Source organism: Oncorhynchus mykiss, chromosome 18 (assembly GCF_057628025.1).
Source record: "Oncorhynchus mykiss isolate SJ-2025 chromosome 18, ASM5762802v1, whole genome shotgun sequence".
Classification (NCBI taxonomy): Eukaryota; Metazoa; Chordata; class Actinopteri; order Salmoniformes; family Salmonidae; genus Oncorhynchus; species Oncorhynchus mykiss.
This window is the reverse complement of record NC_143039.1, coordinates 42,167,628-42,186,763: the sequence shown is the minus strand read 5'-3', so window position 1 is coordinate 42,186,763 and position 19,136 is coordinate 42,167,628. Positions and strand designations below refer to the sequence as shown.

The 19,136-nt window shown below is 43.1% G+C and overlaps 1 protein-coding gene across 13 annotated transcripts in view; it reads right to left on the bottom strand.

The window, feature by feature from the left end:
* LOC110496062 (plectin) overlaps positions 1–19,136 on the bottom strand; it is a 200,302-nt gene that overhangs the window by 158,920 nt on the left and 22,246 nt on the right. For 4 of the 13 annotated variants that reach the window (XM_090208447.1, XM_090208459.1, XM_090208449.1 and 1 more), the window contains exon 1: positions 14,402–15,038. The exons of 8 other annotated variants lie outside the window; for them this stretch is intronic. In XM_090208447.1, the coding sequence (XP_090064573.1) occupies positions 14,402–14,492 (91 nt within the window). In that variant the 5' untranslated portion in view covers positions 14,493–15,038. Of the gene's footprint in view, positions 1–14,401; positions 15,039–19,136 lie in introns of those variants that run through there. One more of the 13 variants, XM_090208446.1, reaches the window with a different exon arrangement.

Sequence of the window (19,136 nt, the reverse complement as noted above, 5' to 3'; positions counted from 1 at the left end):
AGCTTTAACTTCCTGACTGATGTCTTGAGATGTTGCTTCAATATATCCACACAGTTTTCCTCCCTCATGATGTCAACTATTTTTTGAAGTGCACCAGTCCCTCCTGCAGCAAAGCACCCCCACAACATGATGCTGACACCCCCATGCTTCCGGTTGGGATGGTGTTCTTTGACTTGCAAGCGTCGCCCTTTTCCCTCCAAACGTAACGATGGTCATTATGACCAAACAGTTCTATTTTTGTTTCGTCAGACCAGAGGACATTTCTCCAAAAAGTACGATCTTTGTCCCCATGTGCAGTTGCAAACCGTAGTCTGTATTTTTTATGGCAGTTTTGGAGCGGTGGCTTCTTCCTTGCTGAGTGGCCTTTCAGGTTATGTCGATATAGGACTCGTTTTACTGTGGATATAGATACTTGTGTACCCATTTCCTCCAGAATCTTCATAAGATCCTTTGCTGTTGTTCTGGGATTGATTTGCAATTTTCGCACCAAAGTACGTTCAACTCTAGGAGACAGAACGCGTCTCCTTCCTAAGTGGTATGACGGCTGCGTGGTCCCATGGTGTTTATACTTGCGTACTATTGTTTGTACAGATGAAGGTGGTACCTTCAGGCATTTGGAAATTGCTCCCAAGGATGAACCAGACTTGTGGAGGTCTACACTTTTTTTCTGAGGTCCTGGCTAATTTATTTTGATTTTCCCATGATGTCAAGCACTGAGGCACTGAGTTTGAAGGTAGGCCTTGAAATACATCCACAGGTACACCTCCAATTGAATCAAATGATGTCAATTAGCCTATCAGAAGCTTCTAAAGCCACAAGGACATTTTCTGGAATTGTCCAAGCTGCTTAAAGGCACAGTCAACTTAGTGTATGTAAACTTCTGACCCACTGGAATTGTGATGCAGTGAATTATAAGTGAAATAATCTGTCTATAAACAATTGTTGGAAAAAATGTAGTGTCATGCACAAAGTAGATGCCAAAAAGTAGACTGCCAAAATTATAGTTTGTTGACAAGAAACTTGTGGAGTGGTTGAAAAACGAGTGTATGTAAACTTCTGACTTCAGCTGTACAGCCTCCAGCCCAGGTTGGCCCCCCTAGAACATACAGTATATACCAGCCGACCTGCTATGACATTCCTGCCGTGAGTTTGTTTTAGCGCACCAGTGTGTTAGTGCCATTGTTCCACATGCCTGGATGCCACACAGCACTAGATTTTCACTGCTGCAGATACCGGTATGCAGAATAGCTTAATAACGGGTGGTCTAACACATGCATGCACACACACACACATTTAAACAGTGAATCACATGCTGTACACTTAGGTCGCTATCAGCTTGTGCTCCATCTGCAATTATATTTTCCTGATTTACAATTCTGATATTATGCTGTATAGGCTAGGTCTACATTGTGATTATTTTGTGAAGCCAAACTTAGCACCCCTTGCCCCCTTTTTCTCCCCAATTTCGTGGTATCCAATTGGTAGTAGTTACTGTCTTGTCTCATCGCTGCAACTCCCGTACGGACTCGGGAGAGGCGAAGGTCGAGAGCCATGCGTCCTCCGAAACACAACCCAATCAAGCCGCACTGCTTCTTGACACAACGCACATCCAACCCGGAAACCAGCCGCACCAATGTGTCAGAGGAAACACCATACACCAAGTGACCTGGTCAGCATGCACTGCGCCCGGCCCGCCACAGGAGTCGCTATTGCGCGATGAGACAAGGATATCCCTGCCGGCTAAACCCTCCCTAACCCGGACGATGCTGGACCAATTGTGCTCAGCCCCATGCAGCTAACACCGCAATGCAGTGCCTTAGACCACTGCGCCACCCGGGAGGCCTGCACCCACCTTTTTAATACACTATTTGAGTAGAGAACATAGGAAGGCGATAAATGACAGGATACAGAGTTTGTATCAGTAACCCAGAGAGACGGACATATCACACCACCATGGCAAATGTCTCAATGTGACGTCATCATAGTAGACAGATTAGAAACACATCCCTCAGGCCTCCCAAGTGGCGCAGTGGTCTAAGGCACTGCATTGCAGTGTTGCGGCGTCACTACAGCCTGGGGTTTGATCCCCTTGTCATTACCGGCCATGACCGGGAGTCCCATCGGGCGGCGCAAAATTGGCCTAGCGTCGCCCAAGGAAGGGGAGGGTTTGGCCCGGTGGGCTTTACTTGGCTCATCACGTTCTAGCGACTCCTTGTGGTGGGCCGGGCGCCTGCAGGCTGACTGTTTCCTCTGACACATTGGTGCAGCCGGATTCTGGGTTAAGCGAGCTGGTGTTAAGAAGCGCTTCTTGGCGGGTCATGTTTTGGAGGACGCACGACTCTACTTTTTCCCGAGCATGTTGGAGTTGCAGCGATGAGACAAGGTTGTAATCACAAAAAAGGGGTAAAAAAATAAACATCCTTCTCAGCACCCATGCAATCAATCAATAACCTCATCCCAAATGGCACCATAATCAATTTATAGTGCAATATTTTGACCAGGGGTTTGGACAAAAGTAGTGAACTATGTAGTTAATAGAACGCCATTTGGGAGCTAGACCCAGTAAACCTCAGTCGTACTGTATCTCTAGTCACTGTGGAAACTCAAACAGAGACCACTCAATAATCTCCAATCTCCACTGGTTAATCACCCTGTAGAGGGCCCATATGGCTCTGTTCAAAAGTAGTGCACTATAGGGAATAGGGTGCATTTGGGATGAAGCCTGTCAAGAAGAGAGAGGGTGGGAGAGGATTATTTCACTGCAGACTCAATATTCATCAGACATATCCAACAATAGGGGCATAGAGAGCCTCACAAAAATTGCTTAGCAAAAAGGAACAAAGTAAATACACTATTTTGAACTTGTTATATTTCATAAAGGCCAAGTCATTTCTGGCAAAGCAGCGTGGCATGACCAATTGGAGCTATGCTGACAAATCACTTGTGGTGCCTAATGTAACAAGCATGCAACGGGGAAAGACCCAGTAAAACCAAGATTGGAACACGCGTGCACACGTACACACCTCAAAATCACAGAAGGTTAGTGGCACCTTAGTTGGGGAGGACAGGCTCGTGGTAATGGCTGGAGCAGAATGAGTGAAATGGTATCAAATACATCAAACACATGGCTTCCTCCACTGCTCAAAATATGCCTATGTATGAGAGAAGCCATACTATGGCATATGACAGAACAGGCATACCTCAACACATTACACCCCATAAGCCACTATGTAATAAATCACCCTGTACATTCAGGTTCACATGTGAACAGCAAGACAAATGGGGCTTCTGATGTTACAGGACCATGTGAAATACCAGAGTAGTGAGGAAGGCCCTGTATGTCCCGGGACTATCCTACCCCATCACCCTCTGACAGTGAGCCAAAACAAAACAAGGCCTGCAGGCCTAAATATGTTTAATAAAGACTAGGTGTGAACATACACTGTGTATAAAACATTGGGAACACCTGCTCTTTCCATGACATTAAAGCTATGATCATGTATTGATGTCACCTGTTGAATCCACTTTAATCAGTGTAGATGAAGTTTAAAGAAGACTTTTTAAGCCTTGAGACACCACAAGCCCAGTGCAAGTCAGCGGTTTTTGGTGAACGGGGATGAAATCATCTTGGGTTGGGGGACTCCTGCTCCTTCATCCTCTACCCTATCTCCTGACGGTCCTTTCACCTCAGGCCTTGAGGGTATCTGAGGCTCAACCCCCCCCCCCCCAGTTTTCTTAAAAAGGCACCGAAAAGGCCGGACACTCACCTTCCTCCAGCCATTATCATTGGTAGCTCCATGGTGAAGAACATCTTGGTTCCTTTTTTTGCAAAAACCCTGTGCTACCCGGGGGCTACAGTGAAGGATATCACAGGATTTCTTTCATCCACATCAGCAGCCAAGGTGCATGTGGGATCAAAATATATCAAAAAAGGTCAATTGAGCTGATCAACACCCTGAAAAGCAGCAGATCGGTGGATCGCGGCTGCAAAAGGTTCATCAGGCTCTTTAGCACTTCATATCTGGCTTAAAGACTACTCCCATAACATTTGACCATTTTGACCATTTTTGGAAACAAAAGATGCTCTACAGAGATTATGTCCTTCACCCAAACCATCTAGGAGCCTGAACCCTCTCTTCATATTTCAAGGCCGTGTTAAGACAATGACTCAGAGACAGACCAAGCCCCGCTCAGGTAATACCTCCCATGCTTTCTAAGCATTGTCGTCGTACTGTTGTCTATTCTGCCAGGGGCGTTGTCAGTTGCAATATTGTACCCATTCGTTTGAACTCCACTCTTAGATCTGCTGTTGTTAGCTTATAAAAGAAGCCCACTATGTTCTGCTCACCCAGTACTATTTAAATATGTCTCTCTTTACGGAAATCCATTTCCCTTGCTCAAAAATTAGAGTTATTTTAAGCCTTTGTCTGGGGAAAAATGTATCCATAACTGTTATAGGGGTCTACCGTCCTCCCTCGGCTAACCTTGGTGCACTCGAGGAGTTAACTAGTTTGTTGTCTTTTACTAAATCATAAATGATTATGTTTGGGAAATGCAGGCTTCAGACAATGTAATTATCGAAACCTAACCCAGGTGGTGACTAAGCCTACATGGCCCAACCCTAAACATACTTCAAAGTGAACTCTGATCTTATTCTAATGAATACACCAGAGATAGATGTTTCTACTGGTGTCTTCGACCAAGATATTAGTGACCATTGCCCAGTTGTTTGTGTTAGAGATGTGAGAAAATGAAAATCTAAGCCTCGTGTCATCACAAAGAGGAACTTTAAAACTTTAGTCAACAGTTTTTTTTGCATGATCTTTATTTTAGTGACCTAGATTGTATTTCAGCTATCCCTGAACCTGATTTAGTGTTCAGACTTTATTTATTTTTTAGATGTCTTCAATACTTCCGTGGACAATCATGCTCCCTTCAAAAAACTAAGGGTTAAAGATAGATCGAATGACTGGTACACTCCGGAATTATCAGAAGTCATTCATAAAATGCTAGGGTCAAGGCCAGGAACACAGGCCCGGACTGGCAAGCTTTTAAGTAACTGAGGAATCATTGTGTATGACAAATCTAAGGATAAATCTGATTATTATGTAACCTTTCTTTCAGATTGTAATGTCAATTCTGGAAAACTGTAAAATCCTTTGAAAGGACTTCTAAGCCTATTCATTATGATACTGTTGCTGATAGGGGAAACTTGCTGAATTATCAGAGAAATTAGTCAAAACTTTTTGGGGGGGCTATTTACAGAAAAATAAATAATGGATGCTTTGCTAGCACTAGACAACAATAAATCCACAGAGGCCAACCAATTGCTTAAGCCCATCAATGTTGGCTCAATAACCCACTTTTAATAAAAGAATACTGTTATCAGGAACTCCATAAGGCCGGGGATAGTAGTGATTTTAATAATTATCGCCCCGTTTCAAGGCTTCTTTGTCTAGCTAAGATTCTTGAATCGTTGGTAAATGTACAACTTTGCTCTTTTTTATGGGATAATTTTATTTTTAATGTACACTAAATCAGGTTTTAGGCCTGGGCATGAACTATTACAGCAACCACTTTAGTTGTTAATTATCTTGTCAACCATTCAGCCAGCCCTGACCTTAAGCCTGCCTGCCTCACCGTACCTTTTGGACTCTGACCTGGTTAAAGAACTTCTGCCTGTCCTCAACCTGCATATTGTCTGCCCCTTCAAATCTAATACATTTCAGACTCAACCCATATGCATCTGGGTCTAGCCCTGTGTCGTTATAGGTTTCAAGATTATCTTAGTGAAAGAACTCAGGTCATCGTGATTGATGGGGTTAAGTCAGAATTTCTTGAAGTGCATAATGGTGTACCACAGGGGTCTATGTTGGGACCTGTTTGTCAGTATTTATATAAACACCATTGGTAAATCTGTTAAAAATTGCAAACTTCATCTAAATGTGGATGATACTATTATGTATGCTATATGTATGCTATTGCCCCGACTGTTGATCTGGCCTTGTCAAACTACAGTCAGATTTGATAGCTGTGCAGGAATCCCTTGCTGGTTTAAAACTTGAACTTAATACAAGCTAAACTAAATGCATGTTGTTTTCAAACTCTCGTAAGTATGTTTCAGATGAACTACATGTTCACTCATTAGATGGTTCTCCAATCGAACGAATTCCCGCATATAAATACTGAGGCATTTGGACTGATATGGATTTGATGTTTAAAAAAAACATATAGATTAGCTGTTTAAGAAGCTAAGATTTAAAGTTGGCTTTTTCCACAGAAACAGATGGTGCCTTTCTCTAAGCAGTAGGAAGCCGATTAATTATTCAGGTCAACCTTTTGATCTGTTCTTGATTATGGTGATGTTATTTATCTAAGTGCAGCCTCTACTACCATAGTTCCCTTCGTTTTGTTACAGGTGACAGTTTTGATACTCATCACTGCATCCTTTATCAAAAGGTTGGCTGGACTTTACTATAGACCCGTAGATCTCTACATTACTCCCCTTTTTTGTTTACAAGGCTCTACTTCATAAACTTACATCTTATCTACCTTTGCTATTCAAGTATAGACACCTGAGTAGCCTAACCAGTACACAGGATTGGTTAACTCTTAGGGTTCTTAGGGTCTCCACCAAGCTAAGTAAATCTTATTTTAGTTTTAAAGCACCGTATTACTGGAACAAAATTAGAAATCTATTTAATCTTAATGTTCTGGTATGTATGAATGTGTCTTCTGGCACCTTAAATCACCTTAAATGTATATGACATGAACATTATTCATAGGGTGCCATTTAGGACACAGTCTATGTGTATATGTAGTTATTAACCTTTTACTGCAGTGGGACAGTGTTTCTTGGTAGTCTTAAACAAATCTACACCTCTCACACATGGTTATGGGCTTAAAAAAAATAACATCTATACCATGTCAGATATAGAGTTGAAAGGTATTACATTCTCATTTACAGCAACAACCTGGGGATTGGTTACACTGCAGAGGAAGGGGCATGAATGAACCAATGGGACGCTGGGGATGATTAGGTGGCCACGATGGAATGAGGGCCAGATTGTAAATTTAGCCAGAACACAAGGGTTAATACCTCTACTCTTACAATAAGTGACATAGGATCTTTAGCGACCACCGAGAGTCAGGACCACCGTTTGAAGTCCCATCCAAAAGACGCCACTCTACACAACCACTGCCCTGGGGTATTGGGATAGATAGATATATTATTAGGGCTCCCGAGTGGCACAGTCGTCTAAGGCACTGCATCTCAGTGCAAGAGGCGTCACTACAGACCCTGGTTCAATTCAAGGCTGTATCACATCTGGCCGTGACTGGGAGTCCCTTAGGGCGGCGCACAATTGCCCACAGCGTGACCCGGGGTAGGCCATCACTGTAAATAAGAATTTGTTCTTAACTGACTAGTTAAATAAATAATATATTCTTTGGGGACCAGAGGAAAGAATGCCTCCTACCACCAACACCACATCCAGCAGCATCTGGTCTCCCATCCAACTAGGACCAACCCTGCTTAGCTTCAGAGGTAAGCCAGCGGGGGTACGCTGCTGGTGACTAACTGCAGGACAGGGGTACAGATACCCCATTAGATGCTGCAGCTACTCTGTGGTCCAAACAAGGCAATTACATCATACAATTATTTTATAAAACAGTACATCATACAACACTACATATCTACAACATGTGTGTGTATGTGTGTGTCTCTTCACAGTGCATGTTGTTCCATAAGGTGTACTTAGTTTTTTTTTTAAATCTGATTTTACTGCTTGCATGTAGTACTGTGTGTTTTCCAGAGTCTCTGTTCTGGACTTCAGAACTGTGAAGAGACCCCTGGTGAGATGTTTTGTGGGGTATGCATGGGAGTATGAGCTGTGTGTTAGTCATTTAAACAGACAGCTCGGTGCTTTCAACGTCTCACAAAGACGAGTAATGATGCGGTCACTCTCCTCCCTGCAAAACAACAGTTCAGTCCAGATAGAGAACGAATACAATTCCATTACTGAAAATGTCCCCTTCAACCAATAGCTAATATCCAGTAGGACTGCTACCAAAGCCATAGCAGAGAGGGAGGAGAGGACTCCAGGAAAATAGCCCTTAAATGTCACATATCCTCTCTTCTTTTCCAAGCGATGATTCAACCAATGAGGCCAGGCTAACTCTGTTGCCCCCAAACTAAAAATGCTTGGTCGTCATTCATTGGTTTCAATCAACAGTTTTAGTATCAAGTGGCCAGGATGTTGCGTTGGGGGCCTTTGCACCCCGCCTACAGTTAGGGGAAACACTGATTTCAACAGCTAACGTTGTCTCAAATGGACAGGAAGGATTGTCATGCACTGTCAATTTTTGGTGAGCAATTGGAGACAAATGGGCAGCACATTGTCCACATGGATGCACTCTCATTAGATCACATTGAATGATTGCCAGTACACAGTAATTGCTCCCACTGTGGGGTCCATACAACCACCCACTATAGGCCTGAAGCATTTCACCTAAAGACACCCATAGGGTACTGTAAATACAGTACAGACTGAGTAATATGAAACTTTCAGGCTGACCACAAGCAAGCTACTAAAGTATTATGGTATACTGTAGCTTGACAAACATGGACACCCAGCTGAGAATACGATTCGATAAAAACCAGGCCTACATTCATTTTCACTGGTTCAATAGCTTTGAATAAACTGCTCTGATTGTTAGTCACAACCACACTCCAATAATATTTACACCATGTCTCACAATGTGGCAGTGCCAACAGGATCTGAGAGTGCTCTCCTTTCCTACAACGAACAGGTGTGAGTGTATGCTATATTGCAGGTGTGCATGCTTGTATACATGTGTGGGTGTACACTGAATGAGACATACCGTATCTGTCTATTGAACAGTACAGTGTATGCATTTCCTTTCATAGTCGCGTGTGTGTCTTTAAAAGGATACTATTTTAGAGTGCAAGGTCATGTTGCATGAAACTGATCTTGGACAAGGACTGGAAATGAGGGAGGAGGACTGCTCTGCTTACTGTACTAGTCAGCTGTCCAAACACAGTGATTCACAACCATACAAACCTATCGATCCCTTTAATACTACAAAATCATCCCTTTTGCTATGTACATGCCATAGCCTCATTCACAGTCCAAACTCAAACCAGAATTTCTAACAGCAGTGTTTTGCACCAGACTGTTTTGGGTATTTAAAAATATAGGTGGGACGGAGGCGGAATTCCATTGAAATGACCCTAAACTGGAAGCTTAGAACTAAGCAAACAAAGATCTGTACAACCAGTGCGAGTGACAGGACATCCTTTGTCCTCTTCAACCTGGTCGTGGTTTATCTGGGGGCTAAAATGACCTGACTAAAAATGAGGCATGGTGGGAGATGAGCTCACTAACTTCCTGAGGGACGGAGTCCACCCGAGATGGCATGCAAGCCAGGGACTAAAGATGTTTGGGTCAGCATTTGTTTGTGGTGCAGTAGTGTACTACTGGACTGACTTCAGGAGTTGATTAGCCTAATATTTGAACTGCAGGAATCATTTTGATCTATAGTTACCTTGCCTTCCAGGTGAGAGTTGTGAGTGATTTGAAATCAGGTTTGGGTGGCAGGCAAAAACGTAATTGTAGTTTAACAAGTTAACAAATGACACTTTAGCAAGTCGGCCTGAACACCTTGAGGGGGCGGCGATGCATGTCTACTGTCAAAACAATACCAGCTCGCTGGAGATGCAGTACTGTAGTATTAGTCATATTGCAACAGGCTTGACAAGGGGATTGATGTACTTAAGATGTACTGTTCTATAGATAGAGGTAAATACCAAGCCTGAAGACTGTACTGTTATTAAGCATGTAATAAGACAAACTAATATTGAAGATACTGAAATCTACAAGTAAATAGCATGCCTAGAGACTACTGTTCTCATTGATCAATTGTTCTTAAAATCATGTAATAAGACATAAATAACACGCCTACGGACTGTACTGATGTCGTTGAAAACCCACAAATACAAAATTAGGGTGGCCATCAATAGAGGTCAGAACTAATCACATATCTAAACAAGTTTGTCTGAAAGGTAAATATCACGCCTAGAGGCTCGACTGTTCAAATCGTTATTTTCTTAAAACATGCAATCAGACATAAGCTAACATTGAAGAGACTTAAAATCTTCCTAAATAAGATTCCATTCACATGGACCTCAGTGGACTAACAGGTCTGTGCCTTTCAACCAGAATAACTGAGACTGACTGCTCTCACAAGATAGTGGTTAGGAGTATTTAGAGCAAAGCAGCGTGTTCAACACTAACTAAAACAGTACAGCAGTTCCTATTATGACAGAGGGAGAGTAGTAAACTAGCGCTTCAATTGGCAACATTACGTCATGTACCAGATCACTGGATATGGAACAGATGAGTTAGACTATAATGACTGGTCAAAACTGACGTACAAAAACATGAGTCCCCCCTATATACAAAACTGTGCATACCACTGAATGACAAGGATGCCTTGAAGGGAGACACTGTATGGCAGGGTATCCCAAGCTCAAACATAGCCAGCCCCCCCAACATGCACTGTCAACTGTGGGACCTTATATAGACGGGTGTGTGCCTTTCCAAATCATGTCCAATCAATTGAAATTACCACAGGTGGTTGGGATGGAAACAGGATGCACCGGAGATCAATTTCAACTCTCACAACAAAGGTTCTGACTTGCGAGGGTTAACACGTTTAAATGTCTTACGTCGGTCACAGAGAAGGAGAGTCCAGTCTCTGGTAGCGGGCCACGTCGGTGGAACTGTATTCTCCTCAAAACGGAAGCGAATGACCTTGAGCCTTCTTGGATGGGCACTTCTGTAACTCTATGGCAGCAGCCAAGGGGCTTGAATGTTTGAGCTCTCCCCATATATTTGCGGTGATGTAGTGTCCCATGAGTGACCGAACACTGAACCAATCACAGCTCAATTAGAGAACAGTACCAACCCCTACGCTCCGTATTGTCCGCTGGCTGCCCCACCACCACAGAAAGCACTGAGCTAGACCCCACCTGCACTGAACGACTGGTCGCCACCGTCTCTTATAATTATCTGTGATTTATTTTTGATCATTTTTTTCCCTTTCGTTTGTTTCCTGCCAATTAGATTGAAGAATGTTGCGGTAAAACCACATGCGGTTATTATGAAGACGACAACATCTAATGTTGGCTTCAACTTGGCTTTCCATGCAAATCCTTCCATTAAGAAAGGACCTGGTTTTTGGTCCCTTTCTCATTATAAAAACAGCGACGGTGAGATTCTAATGGTGAGATTAATGCTACCGCTGTTTATGGATTTTTTATGTGTGCCTGTGTCGGCCACAGACTACAGACAAATCGCCATGAATCCAAGTTATTTCGTCAGGCAATGTCCACATATATTCTAGAATGTAATAATAATTTTAATCTCAATGCATGTGCAAGGCCTAAAAAATTCCTTATTCTTAAAGTGGTAATGGCCTACTTTATGACACTTTGCATGCTTTTGGGGAGAAGTGGGGTGGTTCCATATAAGTACAATTATATGAATTATAACATTGAAATCCCTTGAATTTGACTTGCCAATTGGTCTGTATGAACCCTCTTTAAAAGGAAGTATAGTCTTTGTACACACTTTTGTATACACACAGCCTTTGTATACACTTTTAAAAGGTCTATAAAGGCATAGCTCAGCACTCCTAATAAAGCAGATAGGGTGTGTCCCAAATGGCACCATATTCCCCAAAAGTGAATTGATCTACTTCCTCAAAAGTAGTGCACTATAAAGGGAATAGGGTGACATACGGGACGTATCCATACTCTCATTTCATGTACAGTAAACTTTGGTAACCATGGGAGGGGAGATAGGGTCAGTCTGTTATATCTGGTGTAATTCTCCTGTCTTATCTGGTGTCCTGTGTGAATTTAATTATTCTCCCTTTAATTCTCTCTCTCTCCTTCTCTCCCTCTCCTCCCGGAGGACCTGAGCCCTAGGACCATGCCTCAGGACTACCTGGCATGATGACTAATTGCTGTCCCCAGTCCACCTGGTCACGTTGCTGCTCCAGTTTCAACTGTTCTGCCTGTGGCTAGGGAACCCTGACCTGACGTGCTACCTTGTCCCGGACCTGCTGTTTTCGTCTCTTTCTCTCTCTCTCCCGCACCTGCTGTCTCGACCTCTGAATGCTCGGCTATAAAAGCCAACGGACATTTACTCTTGAGGTACTGACCTGTTGACCCTGCAGGACATCTATGAACGCTTGAACATCTTGAAGAACAATCTGGTCTTAAATGGCCATGTACTCTTATAATCTCCACCCGGCACAGCCAGAAAAGGACCGGCCACCCCTCAGAGCCTGGTTCCTCTTTAGGTTTCTTCCTAGGTTCCTGCCTTTCTAGGGAGTTTTTCCTTGCCACCATGGTTTTACATCTGCATTGTTTGCTGTTCGGGGTTTTAGGCAGAGTTTCTGTATAGCACTTTGTGACATCTGCTAATGTAAAAAGGGCTTTATAAATTCATTTGATTGATTGAATTCCAGTCAATTCAGAAAGTAAATCAAATTCCAATTCCGCATTTTCCTAATTGAAAAGCATTGAAGAGAATTGGAGTTTCAGTGTTGTAAGAATATTTTGAAGATAAATACATAAAGAAGAGGACGAGAGGTCAATAGATTACTAATGATCAATGGAAATAGTGTTTTTCCTGTAATAGGGGATTCATGTCAATGGGTAAGAGACATGGGAGGAATTTCAGTCTGGGACTCATAGCCACAAGGCAAGTTCTCATTGGTCCAAATTGTTTATACATTGAATCTGAAATAGGGTACTAATTGGTCAACCACAGGCTAGGGCTGGATTATAAAACTACATCCTGTCCCTTTGTTCTGGGGAGAGAATCACGGGAGAGAATTACAGAAGAGAATCACTGAGGACAGGGGAGTATGAACATCTACCATCTACCTCCCCGTATGATGATTTGATCTCTTTGAATAAACCTATTTTTCTCCCACTGGTTTGCTTTGGGGACTGTGTTATTGAAGAAAACACTGCTAACAGTGTACTTCCTGAATTGACAGGGATTTTAATGGAATTGACCCCAACCCCGGTGGACAGTTGTCAGGTCCGAGAAGGGAGAAACATCAACCCCTCTTACTCATGTTACCATTCACCGGACACAAAGGATCAAATCAAATTGTATCGGTCGCGTACACATATTTTGAAGATGCTATTGTGAAAAGAAAGAAAAAAAAAAAAAAGAAAGGAATTAAGAAATATAGAAATATTACAATTAGCAATGTCAGAGTCCGGAATATAAATATATATGGGGGGGGGGGGGGGATGTTTTTCAGCAGCAGGGACCGGGAGACTAGTCAGGATTGAGGGAAAGATTAACAGAGAAAAGTACAACGAGATCCTTGATGAAAACCTGCTCCAGAGCGCTCAGGACCTCAGACTGGGGTGATGGTTCATCTTCCAACAGGACAACGACCCTAAGCACACAGCCAAGATAATGCAGGAGTGGCTTCGGGACAAGTCTTTGAATGTCCTTGAGTGGCCCAGCCAGAGCCCGGACTTGAACCCAATCGAACATCTCTGGAAAGACCTGAAAATAGCTGTGCAGCGACACTCCCCATCCAACCTGACAGAGCCTGAGAGGATAAGCTTTGACTAGAATAAGGTGCATATACATGAAGTGGGTAAAACAGTATGTAAACATTATTAAAGTGACCAGTGTTCAATCTCATATGGCAGTAGTCTCTGAGGTGGAAGGATTGAGTACAGGGTGGTAGCCGGCTAGTAACAGTGTCTACAGTTCAGGGCCGGGATACTGGGCAGAGGCCTGCTAATGGTGACTATTTAACTGTGTGATGGCCTGGATGTAGACGCAGTTTTTCAGTCTCTCGGTCCCTTTGATGCACCTGTACTGTCTCCGCCTTCTAGATGGTAACAGGCCATGGCTCGGGTGGCTGAAGGCCTACTGTACAGGGCATTGCATAGCCTACCTTCTGATACATTGTGATCAATGATGTTACAAGATTATAAATAACAAAATACTTGCAATGGCTGAATGTTACTGTAACACTATTGACAGCACACTTGTGGTAGAACAGCTTACCACTATTCTGATGAGGAACAATACAGTAGGTGCAGTTTCCCATTGCACTGAGAGCAGCCCTGAAATAGACCACATCCGTGCCAATCAATATGGAACCACTTAACGCCAGTCAGCTACCCGAGTTGCCCACACACACACACACACACACACACACGCCCCCTTCCCAACCAACCCTGTACCTCACATACCCTGACATACAGAAGTGATTACAATTCCCGTCATTAGCGCTGTACCAGCCACTCGGGGATATTAGAGGGGGTCGTTACCTTTATATTTCTCCCTGACGTTCTCATACGCCTGTACATAGTTCTGCTCCTCTGCATGGGCTGGCCGGCTGGCTGGATCATACATGGACATGGCCCTGGCTGCCACTGTAGTAGGGTCAGGTCACCCTCTCTCCTCTCTCGTTCCTCTGATCCTTCTCTTTATTCCCACTGTCTGCTGTCCAGTAACTTTTCAAAAGTACAGTGGTATCTGCTGGTCCCCCTTTACTTCTCTCACGCGCCCTCTCTCAGTGGGGCGCATGTAGCCTAGTAGTTAAGAGTGTTGGCCCAGTAACCGAAAGGGCGCTGGTTCGAATCCCTGAGACGACTAGGCTGTGCTCTTGAACAAGGTGCTAAACCCTAATTGCTATGGATAAGAGCGTCTGCTAAATGACTAAAATGTAAATGTAGGCTATTCCCTTTAAAGCAGTGGATTTGATTCCAGACCACTAGCACCACCAACTCCCCTCCTCTCTCTGCTTGAGAAATACCAACACACACAACAGGCCCTCCTCTTAAAGGCACAGAGGCAGACACTGAGATCTCCCACACAATCACCCCTCCCATACAGACACTCACACAGCTACCTCAACGAGAAACAAGTGACTAAGCTACATGGGGCTACACAAGTTCCTCTAACAGAGGGGAAACAGAGAGCACACCGGGGGTATCAGATGCATCACAACTTCCCATCCACACATAGCTTTAACACCCAGCACTCTACACCACACTTTCCCAGAACTGGATGACGACAGATTACATATAAAGACTGATGCCAGAGAACCACACCTCTTCAGAAGAGGATAACCCTGACACATCTTGTAGCTGTAGTACACCGGAGATAATGAAACTATGCTGTCCATTTCAGAAAAGTCCCCAGAAGGATATTGGATTTAAGAATTTCAGCTGCAACTGAAGCAGCACCATAATACAATGGAGAGATACAAAACATGAACTGCATTTTCAACAAACGACATGATCGCATGCTACAGCTCCGTTACAAATCATTCACATGACATGCAAAAACAATACATGTTTTGTCTATGTGCTTGAAGAGCTAATGAACTTAAATAGCCATTTTATTGACAAATGTTTGTTTCTTTCCCTTCTCTGTGACTTTTAGCCTGCTGGAAAATCCAATGCAAACCTAATCTTGATAGTAAACAGAAATACTCAAGAAATCTGTGCAAGTACATCAAAACTAAGAGAGCCACTGTGGATGCCAAGACATGTTGCATCATCAATGGAACCTTCCTGAAAGGAAACTACGCTTGGGAACCATGTCAGAGTTCTCTCCATCAGGAAAAGAGAGAGCGAAATAGGAGGAAATGCACTAGAATGACCCTATTATGGGAGGAAATGGAAACATTCTTCTTCTTCAAGGTGTCTGTGTGTGCATGTTTGCATTGTGTATTTGTGTGTGTGCAAGTGTGTGCAACCCCGCATGTGTGTTCTTAAAACGTCATTACAGCGAAGGGTATGTAAACACATATGGATGCAATGTGATCTGCATCCTGACAGACTTCATTCAGTGATTAGGAGAGGAAGTCGTCACCAAGTTCAAACTAGTAAACAAGATCAACGGCCAAAATGTAATGATTGCAAAATATTTACCATGTCTGGTATGTGAAAGTATTTCAACATTATGACCCACCATTATGATCCACTATTATTATGATCCACATTATGATCCATTATGACCCAGATAACCAAAGTCATTATGACCTCAGAGGAAGAAGAGTCTCCTTTTGTTAGAGAGCCTGCCTTGGGCTCTCATGACTGCTGACTGTGCTGCCAGGCAGCTAACCCTCCCATGCCTCAGTAACTACATTGGCTATGGAGCACAGTAGTTCCACTGTCTTATCTTAAAACATTAAAAGAAGGCAGGAGGATCAAACTAAATATTTAAGGTGGACACTGTCCTCAGTGGTCATTGATTGTAGCCATGTATTCTTTCTGGTCTGTTCGGTAACAACACACTTTTTTACGGCCTCTGTATTAAGTCTGGTTGATGTATCCTAGCAGGTTGAATGCTAATAGAGAGGAACAGCTGTACACTTACATAAGTTTCTCAGGTTTTGCTTGGCTTTCATTACCTAGGTCCCCACACAGCAAATTAAGGGAATGTTGTTTGTAAGGCTATACAGTGGGGCAAAAAAGCAGTCAGCCAGCCACCAATTGTGCAAGTTTTCCCACTTAAAAAGATGAGGCCTGTATTTTCATCATAGGTACACTTCAACTATGACAGACAAAATGAGAAAAAAAAATCCAGAAAATCACATTGTAGGATTTTTATTGAATTTATTTTCAAATTATGGTGGAAAATAAGTATTTGGTCAATAACAAAAGTTTATCTCAATACTTTGTTATATACCCTTTGTTGGCAATGACAGAGGTCAAACGTTTTCACAAGTCTTCACAAGGTTTTCACACACTGTTGCTGGTAATTTGGCCCATTCCTCCATGCAGATCTCCCCTAGAGCAGTGATGTTTTGGGGCTGTTGCTGGGCAACACAGACTTTCAACTCCCTCCAAAGATTTTCTATGGGGTTGAGATCTGGAGACTGGCTAGGCCACTCCAGGACGTTGACATGCTTCTTACGAAGCCACTCCTTCGTTGCCCGGGCGGTATGTTTGGGATCATTGTCATGCTGAAAGACCCAGCCACGTTTCATCTTCAATGCCCTTGCTGATGGAAGGAGGTTTTCACTCAAAATCTCACGATACATGGCCCCATTCATTCTTTCCTTTACACGGATCAGTCGTCCTGATCCCTTTGCAGAAAAACAGCCCCAAAGCATGATGTTTCCACCCCCATGCTTCACAGTAGGTATGGTGTTCTTTGGATGCAACTCGGCATTCTTTGTCCTCCAAACACAACGAGTTGAGTTTTTACCAAAAAGTTATATTTTGGTTTCATCTGACCATATGACATTCTCCCAATCTTCTTCTGGATCATCCAAATGCTCTCTAGCAAACTTCAGACGGGCCTGGACATGTACTGGCTTAAGCAGGGGGACACGTCTGGCACTGCAGGATTTGAGTCCCTGGTGGCGTAGTGTGTTACTGATGGTAGGCTTTGTTACTTTGGTCCCAGCTCTCTGCAGGTCATTCACTAGGTCCCCCCGTGTGGTTCTGGGATTTTTGCTCACCGTTCTTGTGATAATTTTGACCCCACGGGGTGAGATCTTGCGTGGAGCCCCAGATCGAGGGAGATTATCAGTGGTCTTGTATGTCTTCCATTTCCTAATAATTGCTCCCACAGTTGATTTCTTCAAACCAAGCTGCTTACCTATTGCAGATTCAGTCTTCCCAGCCTGGTGCAGGTCTACAATTTTGTTTCTGGTGTCCTTTGACAGCTCTTTGGTCTTGGCCATAGTGGAGTTTGGAGTGTGACTGTTTGAGGTTGTGGACAGATGTCTTTTATACTGATAACAAGTTCAAACAGGTGCCATTAATACAGGTAACGAGTGGAGGACATAGGAGCCTCTCAAAGAAGAAGTTACAGGTCTGTGAGAGCCAGAAACCTTGCTTGTTTGTAGGTGACCAAATGCTTATTTCCCACCATAATTTGCAAATAAATTAATATAAAAATCCTACAATGTGATTTTCTGGAGACATTTTTCTTTCATTTTGTCTGTCATAGTTGAAGTGTACCTGTGATGAAAATTACAGGCCTCTCTCATATTTTTAAGTGTGAGAACTTGCACAATTGGTGGCTGACTAAATACTTTTTTGCCCCACTGTATATGCTATAAACAAGGTAGTTTGGGTCCTGGATGCTGATTGGCTGAAAGCCGTGGTACTGTATATCAGACAATAAACTATAGGTATGAGGCTAAATTACTTGTTTATTGTTGTAATTACATTGGTAACCAGTTTATACATGTAACAGCAATAAGGCAACTCAGGGGTGTGTGGTATATGGCAAATATACCATGGCTAAGGGCTGTATCCAGGCACTCTGCGCTGCGTTTTGCCTGCCGTGGTACAGTATATCGGTCATATACCACACACCCTTGGGCCTTATTGCTTAATTAACTGTAGATCTAGTCTAAAGTTGGAGTACAGCTGAAGTTGCCGTCCTGAAACATATTTTTAAGATGGACAGCTGAGTTAGGTTGGCATTGAGCACAGAACAACAACCCCAAAGCATGCCTATCTGGGTATCAACGCTTCTTTGAGACCTGTTGCCACTTTGATGCATAACATCTTGAACAGAGATCAAACAAATCATACTAGAGATACTTTAGCTTTGGCTACTGCCCTCTTGTGGCATCAGTGAGCATTACATGGGTCAGCAGCCTCTGTAAGCACAGCAGAATCCCCCCCCACTGCACTTATGTTCAGTATGTATGGGATTCCCTATTATGTATTTTCCTGCACACAGTGCGGTGGACATTATGACGTCTTGATGCACTAAGACCCAGTGGGCACAGAGAGAAGGGCTACATCCTAAATTACATCCTATTCACTATAAATTGCATTTATTTTTTTTACCTCTGGTTAAAATGAGTGCACTATGCAGTGATGCCATTTAGGACATAGAAGGTTTGACTTGTTTGAAACTACTTTACATTGCAGGTTCTGATGTATGGTTTATGTTTATACCTCTTTTCTAGTAGAATCGCTCAGCTACTCATTCATATGTAGCACAGGGGTGCTTTTAGTAGGGTTGAAATAACTATTTGAATCTTATGATGAATAATTCATTGGACATCAGAATGTTCAGAGGAGC